The 17,054-nt window shown below is 40.8% G+C and overlaps 3 protein-coding genes across 5 annotated transcripts in view; 1 reads left to right on the forward strand and 2 right to left on the reverse strand.

Moving 5' to 3' along the window:
* Positions 1–6,703, forward strand: part of LOC146985913 (uncharacterized) — an 11,208-nt gene extending 4,505 nt beyond the window's left edge. For both annotated transcript variants that reach the window (XM_085779356.1, XM_085779357.1), the window contains exons 3-17: positions 410–536; positions 629–843; positions 1,661–1,717; positions 1,809–1,901; positions 2,018–2,104; positions 2,208–2,318; positions 2,512–2,682; positions 2,885–2,975; positions 3,060–3,166; positions 3,260–3,460; positions 3,557–3,688; positions 4,301–4,379; positions 4,473–4,663; positions 4,760–4,780; positions 5,564–6,703. In XM_085779356.1, the coding sequence (XP_085635482.1) occupies positions 446–536; positions 629–843; positions 1,661–1,717; positions 1,809–1,901; positions 2,018–2,104; positions 2,208–2,318; positions 2,512–2,682; positions 2,885–2,975; positions 3,060–3,166; positions 3,260–3,460; positions 3,557–3,688; positions 4,301–4,379; positions 4,473–4,663; positions 4,760–4,780; positions 5,564–6,568 (2,652 nt within the window). In that variant the 5' untranslated portion in view covers positions 410–445 and the 3' untranslated portion in view covers positions 6,569–6,703. The remainder of the gene's footprint in view (positions 1–409; positions 537–628; positions 844–1,660; positions 1,718–1,808; positions 1,902–2,017; positions 2,105–2,207; positions 2,319–2,511; positions 2,683–2,884; positions 2,976–3,059; positions 3,167–3,259; positions 3,461–3,556; positions 3,689–4,300; positions 4,380–4,472; positions 4,664–4,759; positions 4,781–5,563) is intronic.
* A 1,784-nt stretch (positions 6,704–8,487) lies between these two features.
* calub (calumenin b) lies at positions 8,488–13,143 on the reverse strand. The gene is made up of 7 exons (XM_085779362.1): positions 13,111–13,143; positions 11,513–11,755; positions 11,186–11,379; positions 10,877–11,043; positions 10,726–10,786; positions 10,296–10,495; positions 8,488–9,855 (listed from the first exon to the last, which is right to left on the reverse strand). Exons 2-7 carry the CDS (start codon positions 11,731–11,733, stop codon positions 9,751–9,753), a joined length of 948 nt encoding a protein of 315 aa, XP_085635488.1. The 5' UTR covers positions 11,734–11,755; positions 13,111–13,143; the 3' UTR covers positions 8,488–9,750.
* Positions 13,144–13,982: 839 nt separating this feature from the next.
* gtf3c6 (general transcription factor IIIC, polypeptide 6, alpha) lies at positions 13,983–15,605 on the reverse strand. 2 transcript variants are annotated; one of them, XM_085780595.1, is made up of 6 exons: positions 15,420–15,605; positions 15,080–15,160; positions 14,890–14,953; positions 14,727–14,771; positions 14,539–14,646; positions 13,983–14,355 (listed from the first exon to the last, which is right to left on the reverse strand). In XM_085780595.1, the coding sequence occupies exons 1-6, from the start codon at positions 15,441–15,443 to the stop codon at positions 14,222–14,224; spliced, it is 456 nt and encodes a 151-aa protein (XP_085636721.1). In that variant the 5' UTR covers positions 15,444–15,605; the 3' UTR covers positions 13,983–14,221. The 2 variants fall into 2 exon arrangements, with proteins under 2 accessions (XP_085636721.1, XP_085636722.1); XM_085780596.1 differs by having other exon boundaries at positions 14,045–14,355; positions 14,483–14,646.
* Positions 15,606–17,054: the final 1,449 nt, after the last annotated feature.

Genomic DNA, 17,054 nt, shown 5'->3' on the forward strand with positions numbered 1-17,054 from the left:
TTCTCAACAGATTCAACCTATGGAAAGCCACAGCAACAGGAAGTGTGTAAATCGGAGGGTCTACACTAAGTAAATCAAACCAGATTAGCAGGTGTCTGCAGAGCTTGACAGGTATAAAGGTAAAAAGAGAAACCAAGTCAGAGAAACATGGAGAGGAATGACAGTTGGCTACTAATCAACTGGTCTGCTCTGTCAGACCTGGGAAAGCAAGGCAGAACCCCAGGTACAAGGGATTAGAGGGAATTAGAGGTGTATTTGTACATTAGGAGGGGGTCTTATCTTAATGATGATTCTTAAGACATGTTGCCATGAAGGCACAGAGTAGAGCTCAATCCAGCCTGTTCATTTATACTGTAGAAGATGAAAGGGTAGTTAACACTCTTTTCTCTTTTCCACTTTCTTCACACAGACAGAACTAGTTCCTGAGGCCTGACCGAGCCAGGGAATGGCCTTTACTGAACTGAAATGGACTTTGTGTCAGGCCAAGGCTCTAGTCTGCTCGCTGCTGGTCCTCCAATGTCTGCACACAGCCACAGGTAGAACTTATTTACATGGATTCCTATTCGAGTTGGACCCTCAGCCATGAATGAACGTCTTTCTAAGCATATGTGTTTGTGTGTTTACACAGGAATGTCGGGGTGGGGTGGATGTTTGGACGGTAACGATGTATTTGCCACAGTCAGAGAAAACAGCCCTTCAGGAGAAGTTGTTGCAGAGCTCATGGCCAACACCACAGAGGAGGAGGTACAATGGGTCCTGGATGGAAAGGATGCTGATTGGTTCTTTTTGGATGAAAGTCACATCCGTCTGAACACATCAGCTGACAAGGTTCTGGACCGAGAGGTAATCTCTCAGGATACATCCCTGGAAACACGCTGATCTGAGTGTTGGGGCCAGGAATATAATTGAAGGGTTATGCACTTTATATGTGCAACCTCATTTCTTTGAGCCTGTAGGAACACATGTCATAGTGTGGGGCTGTAATGAGGAAGTTGGAATTCCTGTCTAACTTTAGAACAAACAATCAGAGATTGAACCTCATAACCTCCTTCTTGGACCAAACACAATCTCTCTTACCGTCATCCTCTTCCCAGCCAGCTGTCTTACATCATGGCAGCTGCAACCAGATTAGCAGTCTCTCTCTCTCTCTCTCTCTCTCTCTCTCTCTCAGTATACTTCTGCCACTCTATCTTTAAATTGAAACTATTTGTGGACCAAAAACATTCAGACCAGCCACAAAGTTTCAACTAATCACATGTCCAAAACATGTTCATGTTCATTACAATGAGTACCTCACTTAAGTGTGGGGTCGCCTCCCTCCAGAAATGCTGCCTTCTTCTCAATGCAGTTTAAAATAATTGGGATGTGTATTTTTTTATGTTGTATGCAAAGAGCAAGAAATACATACAATGTGTTATGTGCTCTATATAGTTTGTGGTCTGCATGAATTATGGCATGGTTGATAATAGTGAAATAAATTTAACATTGCATTTACTTTACGTTCATAAGGGTCACAAAACTTTGGTTTACTTTTTGAAAATAGTTTGAAAATGTTTCAGTTTCATGTGTCTTAATAATTAAGTAATAGAGTTTTTGTGTGCCAATGTCTGTTGACCCAGTTTCAAGTATGTGTTTACAACTACCACTTCGTGTCTCTCAGGCCCAGGGTCCTGTCCTAATGGCTGATTTGTCATGCTATATGGAGGACACACTTCAGGTACACTATCCCATCCTATATTGCTCATTATTTGTCAATGTGTAACCCCACATTCAAACCTTTTATGTGATCTTTTTTGCTGCTATTGTAGAGTGTCTACAGAATCGTGGTGGAGATTGTTAATGAGAATGATAACTCACCTGTGTTTGCAGAAAACACGGTCCACTCTCTTATAATCAGTGAGGTAGGACAATTCCAAGAACACGTGTGCAACATAAACAACACATAAACATGCAAGGTTGAAGTATCACCACTAACTGTCTAAGGCACTTCCTGCCTGCCTGACTGTGTGTTTTCCAGCTGATTCCAGTGAATACTGTGGTCTTCACTGTCCAGGCCACGGATGCAGATCAGGACAAGATCATTTACTCCATTGACCAGACATCAGTGAGTTTTTCTCCTTTACTTCTTACACGCTAAACAAGAAAGATCACGTACTGTACATTCAGTCACTGCATTACTGTTTATGTTGTTGTTGTGTGTGCTGCAGCCTGATGCCGAGTACTTCAAGGTTGTTCTCCCAAACAGTGGCGAGGTGATCCTGTCCAAACCTTTCGATTATGAGACCAAAACTGTGCTCACTGTCACCATCTACGCCTCGGTATGCTACACACATTGAAGTAGTTCATTCCATTAAACCCACATTTTTATCATACACCCTAATCATGATTTGATTCTCTAATGCTCCTGATGATTATTACCACATAAATTGAATCCCGTGTCAGTTCATGCATCCTCTCTCTGCTTGACCAGTGTAATATCCTCTAAAGAAAACTTGATTCGTCATATCTTAGGAAATGAGCACTGCTGAGCACTTCAACACCAGCACCAACATCACCATCACCCTCCTGGATGGTGATGACCAGTACCCACAGTTCCTGCCCTGCACACTGCTTCTCCAGGATGAGACCAGTCGCATCTGCACCAGCCCCGTGTACACAGTCAACATCACAGAGGGGGAAGAGGTGAGTGGCTAAACCCTCCCTCGGTCACACAACCAGTGTTGCAAACTGTAGGATTTTAATACATGTCCTTGGTTCTGTTTTCCATATAATTTCTGCACAATTGCATTATAAGTTTCAAGTATTGCTTATTGCCATGTTTGCAGTAAGGTGCAGTGCTTTGAGTGTTTCATTAAAAGAGTGCCAAATGTGTGCCATGCTGCAGGACATTGTGTTGGACTTCTCTCCTGGTCCCATTCATGCAGTGGATGGAGACAAAGGACTCAGCTCTTCACTCAGTTATGCCATTCTTTCAGGTACAATGCACACAAATGTGAGTTGTAATTTCAAATGCGCTCTACGTTGCCATGTTTACAACTGTACATTTGTATTCATGCTAGGAGATGACGAGGGCCGTTTCCTGATGGATAGAGAGACAGGGGAGGTGAAGCTGACTCGGGCAGTGAAAGACAGACTCACAACTCCAGTGCTCAATCTTCAAGTCATGGTAAGATGTGTGAATAGAAGGTTTAAAGGAGACAATTTTTTCTTTCTTACTCCCACTACCATTACCCTTCCTCCCTCTGTGTCTCTCACCCAGGCACATCAGGATGATGACCCCAGGAAGTACTCGGTGGCTACAGTGTTGGTCCAAGTCCTGGCAGTGAATCACTTTCCTCCACAGTTTGACAAGGCTGAATATCAAGGCTTTGTTATTGCTGGAAAAAGCCCTGCCTCTCTGGTCAACACCTATGGCAGCAGAGCACTGATGTTACATGTGCACGACCAAGATTTTAACCATGTATGTGCTGCCATACAATACAATGCAAACGATCAAAGTTGCAGATTTGTTTAGCTTTGTGTCACTCATCACCTCCTTTTCTCCACAATTGGACAGGGTTTTAACCCTAAGATCTCCTTCATCTTGAGTCCTACAAGCAATTACACAGACGTCTACCAATTCACACGTGAGGGACTTCTGATCGCCAGGACTGATCAACTCAAACCAACACAGAAACACATTCTAGAGGTGAGCCTCATGCCAAGCATTAAATGTTGCTTTTAATTGAAAAGGACATTTTGTTTCATGGTAGCTTAAATGTGGAATTCTTTTTTCATTAAATTTAGTGTAAGTGTTTAGATTAATGTCCCATAATGCATCAAAATTTAGATAACAAGCTCAAGGTTGATCGGACGAATGAGAGCAAAACATAGAACATCCTAGAAGAAATAATACACTGTCTTTTTGACATACAGGGCAGAGTTAACTGGAATATAATTAAACAGTAAGAAACCCATTGATAAAGATTGGCTGTTTTTTTCATAATTAGAACTGGAAGATTGAAAATAAATTTGCTCTTTTTTCCGGGAAAGAACAGTCGTAGTGCCAAGCATTCACAATGTAACTAAAGTTGGTCAGTAAAAAAAGTTCAAATTACTCTGTTGGCCGTTATTACGTTTTTGGTTGCTACATGCCTGTATTTTTATGAACATCACTAAAACAATATTTTACTGAAAAATATATCTACCACCACATCACATATATTTGATAACCTCATTGTTTTTCACCGATTTATCTCATGATTATTAAATACATATAGAGCTACAAGATAATGTGATTAACAGTCAAAGTATTTTGCAGGTAACAGCTATAGACCAGGAGTCTGGTGATGCCACCTTTACTACTGTGGTGGTTGAGGTGTTAACTGAAGGACAGTCAAGTAAGGACATGCAATTAGATGCACACATTCACTATGCTGAAGAGGCTTCAGGCTCTGTATATAAATCTCTGTGTCTGTCTGTGTACACTGCAGTCCCTCTCAGTCCGCTGGGAGATGAACGCCTCATAAGCTGTACTGTGGGCAAAGCGTTGTTCCTGAGCGTGATAATCGTGACAGTGCTTGGATGTGCCTTGTCAATCATGATGTGGCTGAAGAAGAAACGCAAGGGAAAGAGGGACCCACTTCAGAGAGGCTGCGTGGCCCAGGGCAAACACCCCAATGTGGTAAGATCATTTATGACTCCGATCTCAGTTCATATTTACTGTAGCAAGATCTTAATATAAATAAATCCTGTAATAATTTCAACTCTATTCCCACAGAGCTTACGGTGGTTCCAACTGGTGAGTTGTTTATTTTCTCTTGTAGCTCTGCTTCACCTTTGCCCTGATTTACTGTGTTATTGCTTTATACACTACTACTTTATAAACCATTAATTGTCTCAACACTTAGTGCAGAATAGTCACAGGTGACTAATAAGGCGAGCTGTTATATCTAAATAAATCTGGAAAGTAACACATTCATCCAGTAATTAAATCACTCAGATATGGAGTATTTGACTGATGCATTGTCCCTCAAGGTTATATTGTCTTATCTGCATTTTGGTTGTTACAGCTGCTTCTCCACTTTGGTTCAGACTGAAATATGTTATCACGTATAAGATGAATTTCCATCAAATTTTATGGATCCTACTTATTTCACTGGTTTTATCTGTAGTACCACAAAACAGTTAAGAGATTTCACTTCTTAACCTCAGCGAGACAGACTGGGACAAATAGACTGTACATAAATTCATGATTACCACTTTGATTATTCTTTGTCCCGAGCCACCATTTGTAGCCTTTGAATGAAATTTGGACAACCAATGGATAGATAGAGGATGACATCATTGGATCAAAAATGTAATCAGTCCAATACTTTGGTTATGATGAAATGTCTGAAAGACTTATGACATTCACTAACTAATTAGCAAGTATCAGCATGCTAACACCATAAAGACACTACTAACACTACACATGCTCTACATCAGCATGTTAGCATTGTTACAGAAAGCACCACCCTCATTCAAAAAGATTGTTTATGGTCTTGTTCTAAATACTGTCTCAATGATTGTGGTCACTCCTCAGATGAGTCATCGCAGTGCCATGGCGCACATGGACGAAGTACCCTTCAACACTGAAGAATATGGAACCTACAATCCTTCCTTCAGTATACCTGAAAAACCTGGTCTTTACACCCACCAAGACGCCCCCCCCTTCCAAGGACCCGTTCCACCCAAAGCAACTGCTGCAACCGACGCCAGCTACGTCCCCGCTGAAAGTGTGTGCAGCCCCGTGGTCTTCAGTAACAATGTTTCCACACCAACCAAAAGCTCCTCCAGTCCACCCACCTTTCACCCTGCAGCCACAGTGGATGAAAGCCTGACACATACGGCTGAAGATGCTGCAACTCCCGAAGAAGAACTTGACGCACCACCTCTGGACTCAACTGAGACACTACCTAACACCAGCCCTAATCCTGATACTGATGATGGTGCTACCACTCCTCCTTTGACCTGCCCGGATTCACAATCTACGCAAACAAACTATGATGACCCTGTTTACCTTACCACCAGCCCCTCCTCTCAATCCAGTGCTCCATTCAGTCACGCCCGAATTGCTTCAGCAGAAATAGACAAACCCTTCTGCAAACCTCGTGTGAAGACACCCCCACATTCCCCCCCACAGTCCCCCCCACAGTCCTCACCCCTCTCCAAGGAGGCGAGTACCCCCTCAGCCAGCCCAGAGCATCCGGCTGTAAAAGCCGAGCTTGTACATATAGATACATCCCCACTTAATACACCTCCCGTCTCACCAGAGAGAACATCTATGACTCTAAGCACAGACGTGGACCAACCCTGCACATCACTGGTCCCAGTGGGCCAGTCACAACAGCCAGCAGATGCCGGTAGTCCATCTAAAGACAGAAGGCCCTCAGTGAACTCAGGAAACACCCAGGATGGCCGCAAAGAGGGGGATGAGGATGATAAAGGTATTCTGGCCGACGACAGTGATGAGTTAGCGTCAGACGAAGAAGAGTTGCTCAGAGTGCTGGCTCGTTGTAATCCAATTTTCATCACGTTTTCCAAGTAAGGTTGGATGACAGGGTACGGAGGGTGGTAAAGGTAAAGATGGATGACGTGTCCACTCGTCATTCAGCAAGAAAGAATGCTATACACGAGATACACAGCAGCACAGGCCTACACTGTACTGTCTGAAAGCATTTACCTGATAACACCTGACAACACATGTTAACATTGATGAATTCTACAATGTTGTATTCATAGCAAGCAGGGATGAGTGACCTTGAATGCACAAGAATTGATTAAAAAAACATCAATTGTTATGTATAAATTGATAGCTTTTTCAACAATACAGCTAATTCACCCACTGTAACAGTAGCTAACAAACATTTCATGAATCAAAATATATTTGCATTGGTTGTTTACGAATAATTAAACTGTATTATCTTAAAGGGTAAATCCACTGGAAATCACAGAATGCTCCATCTTAGGAATTAGAATCAAAATTTTCCGACCACACATTCCAATCAGTGATGTCACAGTGGGTTGCTGATTCCATTAAAACACCTTATGACATCGGCAGAGTATGGAATGATTGACCAAATTTTAAACTCACAGAGAATCGCCCAACAGCTCTTTTGCACCCCGTGTGGTTTTGTGTAGAATTACCCTTTTCAATAGCTGCAGTACTAGTGCTCAGTGTAGCTGAGTACTATGTTCAGAACTTTAACATAGTGTACTGCAGCGTTCATTGTTTTATTATGCCTATTCTACAAGCTGCCTCAGTTTTTTCTTTGAACATGAGTAAAGTTGTTCCACTGAAACAGTGAGCCATGAGAAGTTATTCAAGGTGAAATTGTGCTGTGATTGACCTGCTAAACCACAGGTTGGTTTTAGGTTTTAGGTAAAATTGGGATGATTAGGTTTAGGAATACAATTCAGAAGGTCACAGGGTTTAAATATTTCAGCCCCAAAACTATACGGCAGAATTCATAAGAATAGTCAGATTGCTAAAAGAAGAGGTGTTTATAACCTTGCATGCTAGTGCTCAGTGCGGCTGCAGTCAGTGTAAAGCCAAAAGTAACTTCACAAGATCTCTAAAATATTTCTTCTTTAAGCAGGATTTTCTGTGAAAGTCATGCTCGCGGGTATGCTTCCCGTGTGTGCCTTTAGTTACATGACCTCAATGTACCATTTACATTTGCATTTAAGCACAGAAGGTTAAGGTTAGATGTTTGAAATTTTTTAATATGCAGATGGGTTTTATAGATGATTAAGTGTGTGATTAAAATGGTTGAACATGTTTAGCTCAGTTGGTAGAGCACCCGCCCCATGTCTTGAGGCTATAGTCCTCACTGCAAGCGGCCCCGGTTCGAATTCTGCGTCGAGCGGCCCTGTCCTGTGTGTCAACCCCCCCTCTCTGCCTCCCATTTCCTGTCTCTCTCTCAACTGTCCTGTACATTAAAGGCAAAAAAAAGCCGCCCAAAAAATACTTAAATAAAAGAAAAAAGGTTGAACAATAAACTTTATATGAGTATATGGGGGAAAAAAACATGTCTGACACACATGTCAAGATGCAAATTGATTTAAAAAAAAAAAGTTTAGTAGCTTGATACTGCATGTATTTGGGTCATGCCTTGAAAATAGACCATTTGAATGTCTGTAGATTCATATTGTTAATGTTTGATTTATTCAGGAGAATAAGGAAACATGGTACTCTCCTGAGGGCAATGACGAGGGGAAAAATGTGACACCATAACGATGGTCTGAAGGAAACAGGACATTTCCTAAAGAGGCGGAAATGGGAAAAACACATCCAGTAAAAATCCTGCTAGCTGAGAAAGTGTATTTTTAATGCACGTCTCACTCTCCACAGAAACAGCTAATAGCTTGGCTACAGGGTATGCTAAACACTATTTCACTTAATAGCAGCTAGAACCCCCCACAAATAGCGTGTTTAGTTAAACACAACACATCAAATATAGCTCCTTTTTGTTTTTTTTATTGAGACATTGTTCTCAATCACAAAAAATGGACCTGCTTGTTAGAGTGCTCATGTTTGCAGACCAACAACGTATTTACAGTAAAGTCACTAGTGAAAGGCTTGTTGCTGCAGTGAGCCTGTAAAAAAACATTGTCATATACATACAGTATAGCATAAAAATATCAACAGTGGTTATAAATGGTGGTAGTGATAATACAAGCATAAGAAACATACTTATGAAGGAAAAGTGTGTTTTTTTCCAAACTGCTTACAAAAAAGGACAAAGATCTGCTTGGGAGACAAACGAGTTAATAGTTTAGCTGAATCAAACAAAACTCAAAACAACAGAAGACGCCACTCGTATAGAAAATACTGTGTACACACAGATTCACACACAAAACACACAGATGAGGTGATGAAGAAGAAGAAAGGAGGCAGCTTAGAGGACAAAGCATCCATTTCTAATCTTATTTCTAAATTCATATCGATTCCTTCAACCAACACACAGCACAGCTAGTCCTTACACAGGACCCACAGCTTGTGTGGACATGGATGCTTTGGGGACCAATTTAGCAAACACAGCATGGTCCCACTGTTGACACTGTATTGCACTAGTCCAAATAGTCTTCATTGTCATTGAAATGTAATATGTACTCCTTGTCCCAAACGTCTCATACTACACAAGTAAGTAAATAATCAATAATGACAAGAAAACAAAGTTCAAGTGAATCAGCAACTAGTATTTTTGATTTGGGGCTGATAACATGATTAGACAGAGGATTAAGACAAATTCTAATGGCTAGAAGACAGCTTTACTCTTCACAGTCCAGTGCATTGCAAAAAGAATTGCTATGGCAAAAAAAGTGTATACTTTAAGTCTAAATTTGTTCTGTCGAGGTTGTGTAACAAAAACATGGCTATATAATAAAAAAAACATCCCAACAAAAAAAGGGTCATCTAACGCCGTTTGTCTTTTCGCCTGACCTGGACAAAGACATGGATAATAGGAGGGGAAGCAGAACAAAGGCTGGCGATTTATATCCCAATCTTACACACAGCTGAGCATGAGGACACACTGGCCAAGCATGTACACATTCCTTAAAATTTTTAGTGTGTGTACAGTGGGGCACATTCAAGAAATCAAATAAATTATTGTCCGTGGCGTTGGATTAGACGCGCTCATCTCGTTTTGACATACTCCATCTGCTGACAGAGGACTGAGCTGGGATACGCAAGATGAACACAAAGTCTTTGGAGGCAGGAGGATGTTAGAACTCGTCATGTCGAGTCAGGGCCTCTCCAAAGTCAGTGGCCTGGCTGCCCACGAACAGGTCGTACTTGTCCACAATCTCTCCCTTCGTCAGACGGCCATCCTGTTGCAGGGAGAGCATGTTAAGGTCTGAAGTATGACAGATGAAAGCCTGAATGTCTTGCAATTGTAACACTTTGTTAGCCCTTTAATTAAGTCAGCTCCTATTTTCTATGCGTCTTAAAAGTGTCAGAAAAAAGCCCAAAACTTAAGTGAGATTAATTCTAATATTTTCCGGCTAAAAACCCTTCCTGCTAAACTTGAAGCTTTAGAATGCAGGAAGATAAAATGATGCCGCTGGCTGGCTTTTATTGTGAAGCAACTGTCGATGCGACACAGACATATTATGTGCAATGATAAAGCACAGTGGTTGCCCAGATATGCCACTCTTATCTGCTTTAAGCAACCTCACTTCCTTCCACTTTCCATGACTGCAACAGGAAGTCAAATTCATGAGAAGTATGCATTTCTTTCAAAATCATTTGAAACTTCATCTGTACATACCTTGTCTGTGTCTGACTCGTAGACCAGATGTTTGGCCTCAGCCTCAGCATGGTCGTAGTCATTGGGGAGGATCCAGTCTCTGGTCTCCTCCTTGTCCATCTTCCCATCTTTGTTTTTGTCCCTAAACTCGGTGAACTGCTCCCTCTCCGTCTTCACCCACTCTGGTTCTGTAGTGTCTCCCTCCTGGTTGTACATGTCACCTAGAGTAGAAAAAATACATAGGGACCGGCTGAGTAAGAGAGCGTGCTGATGATGTTACAATGATTCTTTGTAGATGAATGTTTGAGGTGGTGTAACACATTACACAACAGCTATACAACATGTTACAACAGTTTCTCAAACTTTTACCAATGCTCAGTTGTTCTTGGACATTAAACTTTGTGTTCTTGAACTAATGATGCTCTTAAGAAGCTAGACTATGACAACTCACCTATATACTCATCCAGATCAATTAAACCATCTCCATTCTTGTCAATGTCTTCCATTGTTTCCTATAGAAAAGAAAGAACACCGGACAGTGAGAAGAAAATGTATTGTCATCATTTAACACCTGTGTGTGTGCGTGTGTGTTTGTGACTCACCAGCACTACAATGTCTTTCATGTGGTCGTACTCCTCAGGGTGAAGAAAAGCTGTGAACTCCTCCTTGTTGGCCTTCATGTCATTGTCTTCGTCAGCCATTTTGAATCTCCTCTCATCGCGAGCCATCATCTGCCTGTAGCTGAAGCCATCATCGGGATCAGGGTCGTCTGGAAGAAAGAGGTTACAACTTTGTATTGTGTGTGTGTGAATACACCTGTAGAAAAGCTCATTTGTGTCTGTATACTGTATGCATGCCATGCAACAGGGATAGATCCAAAGGAATGAAATAAAATATGTCTGCACTCATACCGAGAATGTATCCATATGTGGCGTTCTTGTACTCCTCCCAGGACACCACTTCATCACCGTTGAGGTCGTGACTCTTCCACTGTCGATCCACGTCATCGTAGATCCATCTCTTTTGAGCGTGTTTGATCCACCTCTTCATCTCCTCAACTGTCACATAGCCATCCTTATCTTCATCGATACGTTCGACCAACATGCTGCAGAGAAATTTCAAACATTTAGGTCGTAATTACTTGTCTGTATGTGTGTCACAGGTGCGATGTACTCCCCTGTCAGGTGAAACTAGAAATGTTATTACCACAGTGGCTGTCAATCATGCAAAAAAATTACCCGAGTCGCTCCTTGCTCTCCTCTGGTGTGAGCTGGTCGAAGGTCTTGGCCTCCTCCTGTCCCAGAAAAGCTTCATGGTCATAGTCAAAGCTTTCCGCGTCATCGTGCTCTCGGTTACTGAGGGGATCATCGTGGTGAACACGGTCCTTCTTCTCTGTGGGTTTGCTGGTGGCGTAAACCACACAGAGCGCAAAACACATAATGAGCGGCCGCAACTCCATCCTACGTATGTGCAAACACCGTCTGGACAAGAAGTACAGTGTTGGTTATTACAAATACAAATACAGCACATTCTGGTAAACAAAAAAACTTGTGTGCATGCCCTCACATATCTTGCATTTTTCAATTCAGTAGACAGCTTGTGTTAGACACTATTTACAGCTTTTGAATAGGGGCAATGACTCAGAGTGCAAGCAACTGCTCCAGCTATGGGGGAATTGTGAGGCTAATCTGCTCCAGCTGATGCAATCCCTTCATTTATTTCACTTCTGTTACTTAGTAGCAGTTGACAACCCACATATTTCATCAGCACCAGCATCAGCCCTTCTCAGAACTTTAACATTCGTCATTCACACACAACTACCGGACCGGTATCTTTTGTTTTCTAAAATCATCCATATACTAGTGTATAATATAAAGTACAACCAGTGATGAGTTTATCTGAGACAAATTGAAACTAGTACAGTCTTGTATAACAGCCCTGCAAAAACATTCCTCATTCATAATGTTCAGGTTAAATTGGGCTATTTTAGAGACATGATGAACTGTTTGATCATTGGTATTGGTACCAATAATCTCGACTGGTTCTGTTTCACTGGGCTGTTTTAATTAGAAATGTTTTGGACATTTAGTCTACACTTAATAAAACAAACTCTAATCTTATGCAAAGCACTACAAATTGCTTCCTCGAAGTGGAAATATTGCCTACAAACCGAAACCTGTTGATGTTATTCGTTGCAGGTCTATTGTATCAGATTGAATTAGTAACGTTAAACCTTTTGCTACGCTTATAAACTCACAAATGGAGAAAAAAGGTTAAATAAAAAAGGTAAATCTTCGACTAATTCTTTCAAACAAATCTGGGCTGAACTAATGAAACAAACTGTTTGTAAAAAGAATATATCTAGATATCACCTGCCAGCAACAAATTATCTACACACTGGGATGCTGCTGTTAGTGAAACATCAGTGCAGCATTCAAGTTATTATCATCCTGTACCATTTGACTATCTTTCTCTTGTCAAAATAGGTTCACCGCTACCTGGGCTGCTTTACTGTGAAATCACACCGTCTGTCTGCTCTCTTATGCAGCTGTCGACGCCTTAAATCTTTCCAGCGTCTTTGTATTATGAGAGAGTGGCGATACTTTGAGAAAGTTATTCCCAAATGCCACGGTTTCCATCCAAAACCAAGGTTAGAGACTACAGACTGGCTAACCTAGCGTACCGTTAGTTTCATCTTCTGTTTTAAGCGTCCAGTAAAGACAGACAGACAACTACTTCATCGTTCCTGTTTCTTCTTTGTAAATATTAACTATATGACAGTTATATTCAAGCCGCTTTTTGCGTTTTAAGGTAAAAATTTCGCAGGACAACTCACCGGTGTCTTCAGGGAAGTTCGTCGTTTCGGCTTTAGACCCTCCCCTCGGAAACACACCCATACACTTCCTGTGCTAAAACACCAACCGACCAATCAGGCCCCGAGAAGGCGAGTGCCATGTCGCTCGTTGATTGGTCCACTTCAAGAGAACATCGGTGATTGGATTGGCCGAGAACCGCCACGTCCTCAAAGTCAACAAAACCTCGTTCATTCATAAAACTGACACCACAGTGACTCTGAGACGAGCAAGTTGCTCACAAGACTATCACGAAAATGTGTAAGGACAAACACCGTGAAATACAACAGCAATGTTATTTATTAAACCAAATCATATGCAATGTGTAAAACATATAAAGAATGACTGGAAATATAAATAATTCACAAAACAAATGCGTCATTGTCCAGGCAGTGTAGGGCTGCAATTTAAGATTATTTTCGTTATTTATTAATCTACGACCAACATCCAAAATAGTGCCTAATATCAGCACTAATACAATTTCCAACAGCTCAAAATGATGTCACAAAATATCTTTTTGTCAAAACAAGAGTAGAAAAATATAAGTAAAATAAACAAACTCTCACATTTGAAAACCTAGAAACACATTTTTATGCCATCGCTTGCAAAATGACTCAATTAATAGAACAGCTGCAGATAAGTTTTCTATTGTTGACTGATCAGTTAATTGATCAGTTGTGTTAAGTAGGCCGAGTTGTTCATTTCCCTCTGTTAGTTTATTTGTTGACATCAGAGAGGCTCACTTCTTCACCATCCAAACGAAGCCACACCACAGTTCAGTAAGATCTCGTCCCAAGACCTCTACCTACTATGTGGCTTTGAAGGGAATAGATTTATATGTTGAATTGCAAAAGCCTGTCTCCCCTCCCACGTTCCCTGATCAAGCTCTATGTTAAATGTAAAATTGTCTGAATTACAAGGCTGAGTGAAAATGAGCCACTGTATATGTTTCTGGAAAATGAGTGTAATATGTTGTACAAGATTTACAGTTATCACAGCTTTCCTTGTAACTCACGAACAGCCCTATACAACCTCACAAATGCTGGTGTCTCTGCATGTGTGTAGCAGGGTCATAATTAAGTAGACCTCCACCTCTCAATCCACTGCTGAGTCATCCAAATCTGATTTGTCCGCCTCTTCTTCTTCTTCTTCTTCACTTCCGTGTTGGTTGTCATGTTCTTCTTGACTGGACTGACAGGTCATGTCCTGTACATCACCATCGCCCCTTCCTGTTGGGACAACAACACAAAAAAGGCCACATTCAGCTTTTAACAAGAAAGGTTGTTTCATTGTGGTCCTAAAAAAAGCAGCAATATATAAAAGTGTTTGTCACAGAACATGGGCAACATAAAATACAGGAAAGTGATCATTAAACAGACTGTGTTGTGTTGAGTTCAGCTGTTCTGGCTGACCTGTGCTAGTTTCGCCCTCTTTTTTCTCAGTGAGGAAGATTCGCTGCATCATCAGCTTTTTGGCAGTGTGGCACATGTACTTGAGCTCTGGGTTGCTTCCTGCTTTTCCTGTATGTCAAAAGGAAGCACTTTAAAAACAGACAAACTCACTGAAACACACAATCAAAACATATGGGCCAGGTCCTCACCTTTCTGTGGCCCTTCCTCAAACAGGACACAAGTTCCCATAGCATCTTTCATCAGGGAAGGAGAGAAAGTAAAAGTTTGTGAGTTAATGCAGGCTCTATTATTTAATTATAATTCTCCTACAAAACAAAATGTTAGTTATGTTGATTTTATTTCCAGTCTTACCTTCATATTCTCCTGAAAAAACGTACTGTCCAATCTGCATCATGGGCTTTTCACTGTCAATATCCTTTAACACAAGGAACACAAATGAAAAAAAACAAAAAAACTGTGAAATTTGCAGTGGAAGACGTAACAGACACGTAAATGCACAATGGTGACACGTAGTGGTCAGGCTCCCTCTATTGTCACTCACCAGTATCTTACATGTGCCCCGACTTTTAGATAGAAAGTCGTTGTTGATGATTCCTGAGAGCTCCACCACAACAAGCTGCTCCTAAACACCAAGTACACATGTGTTTATTTTATTACAACGTTGTACACAATGACTGCATTCTCTAAGAAATAACTTTTTCATTTTGGTTTAATTTTTTTTTTTCCCCCAAAGATTTAAGGTGCACAGGAGAGGAAATATGATTACAACACCAAGTGCTGAAATTATACGTCTTTTAGTTTAGTGCCTGTAATTGTAACTAGCGTGGTAGCTTCGTGAAGCTACATTGACGCTGTTCTCCAGCAGTTTTATCATTTCATACCTCCTCTTCCCATTCATCTTCCATGTTCAAAGTCCTGGAGTGAAAGAAGGACACAATAGCAATTAAAAAATCGCTTTCGCCAAATATAACCAAGAAAAAACAAACATAATCCGTAACCCTATAACGTTTTGGACAACTTCCGCGACTGTATGGTGGCCGAGAGGACGCCTGCAATGTTTTTGCTTCCCAGCTGCTTCCAGTTACAAATCCTGACCATTAAGGGGCGCTGTTGTTCAGTTTTAGAGACATGCTGAACCGTCACCCCATTTCATATCTATCTATCTATCTATCTATCTATCTATCTATCTATCTATCTATCTATCTATCTATCTATCTATCTATCTATCTATCTATCTATCTATCTATCTATGTCTGTCTGTCTATCTATCTGTGTCTGTCTGTCTGTCTGTCTGTCTGTCTGTCTGTCTGTAATGACTGGATCTAGATATTGGCTACCTGTGGGCACACTCATCTACATCTAGCATTAATGTTATTAATGTTCTCCTGCAGGAGGCCATAGCTAGCTGGAGTGATGAGATGAGATGAGATGAAATGAGACGATACACTTTATTGATCCCCAAGGGGAAATTCATCTGTCAAAGGCAGAGGAAACAAAAAAAAAATCATCATCACATCAAACATATCCAACAGAAAATGAAAATATGAAATCAGAGAAGAAATGTTGCTAAATCATGAGCACAATCAGGAAAAATATTGACAACTAGAAACCAAACTGTGTGGTGCAGAACATGGTACCATCTTTAAGTTAAAAGATCAGTTTTTCAGCTTTGCTTTGTTTGGACTGCAGTTACTGAGCTGAATTTGGATTCTACACTCACTGTGGTCTGTAACATGTCATGGAGATTATAGGCCAACTCACCTATTCCTGATAGACACACACCAATAGGCCTAGTAAATATCCTTAAACCTCAAAGTCTTTTTCTATTGCTGGGTAAAAGTAAAATGATTAAAATCTGAATCTTGTGGACAAATAATGTATAAGCGAACGCAATTGCGATTGCAACTGCAATTCAAAGAGGTGTCATCAATCTATCATGCAGTATTTCCTTTGTTTATTAGACTGGATTTCAGCAAACATATCTATTTCAATTCAAACCTGTACCATTGTAGTTTCAGGCAAACAAGATTTAAAACTGGGGAATTCTTCACAAATTTAACCCAGGATGAAATGTTTTCATCTTATTTATAATCACAATTTTGTGTAGCTATATATTTTTTTTTTCGCATTCATGTTCTCAACTCAACTGAATATATGCACATATTTTTACGCAATGTATCGGATACATAATATATTTTTATAAATTTGAAATATAATATGCATTCAGTTGTCCCGATTAATGATCATAATTATTGATCCTTCGGAAATATCTCTTTTTGCTAGCTCCCCTCCACACAGAGGTCAGGGATCAGGGTCAGCCGAGGGGCCGCAACCCTGGAGCTGGTTGGGATTCATCATTCTGACGGGAAACATCCCACTGGCTCATTTTGAAAAACGGACGGTGGTAATAAATGGAAGACGACATAAATAAGTGCAACTTATTTATGCAGATCTACTACATTAACTATCAAGTAATTTTGAGTGGCTTTACCAGTCTGATGGCGTGACTTGCAATT

The sequence above is a fragment of the Trachurus japonicus genome, chromosome 6 (genome assembly GCF_045865225.1).
Source record: "Trachurus japonicus isolate A0001 chromosome 6, Traja_1.0".
NCBI classification, from domain to species: domain Eukaryota; kingdom Metazoa; phylum Chordata; class Actinopteri; order Carangiformes; family Carangidae; genus Trachurus; species Trachurus japonicus.

Excerpts from the sequence above, each read along its gene's own strand:
- gtf3c6 (XM_085780595.1), bottom strand. The coding sequence starts at position 15,443 with ATGGAAGATGAATGGGAAGAGGAG. Across the intron at positions 14,772-14,889 it reads TTTTTCAGGAGAATATGAAG|ATGCTATGGGAACTTGTGTC; the intron begins GTAAGACTGGAA and ends CCCTGATGAAAG. Across the intron at positions 14,647-14,726 it reads TGAGGAAGGGCCACAGAAAG|GAAAAGCAGGAAGCAACCCA; the intron begins GTGAGGACCTGG and ends TTTGACATACAG.
- calub (XM_085779362.1), bottom strand. The coding sequence starts at position 11,733 with ATGGAGTTGCGGCCGCTCATTATGTGTTTTGCGCTCTGTGTGGTTTAC. Across the intron at positions 11,380-11,512 it reads GAGAGCAAGGAGCGACTCGG|CATGTTGGTCGAACGTATCG; the intron begins GTAATTTTTTTG and ends ATTTCTCTGCAG. Across the intron at positions 9,856-10,295 it reads ACGAGTCAGACACAGACAAG|GATGGCCGTCTGACGAAGGG; the intron begins GTATGTACAGAT and ends TCCCTGCAACAG.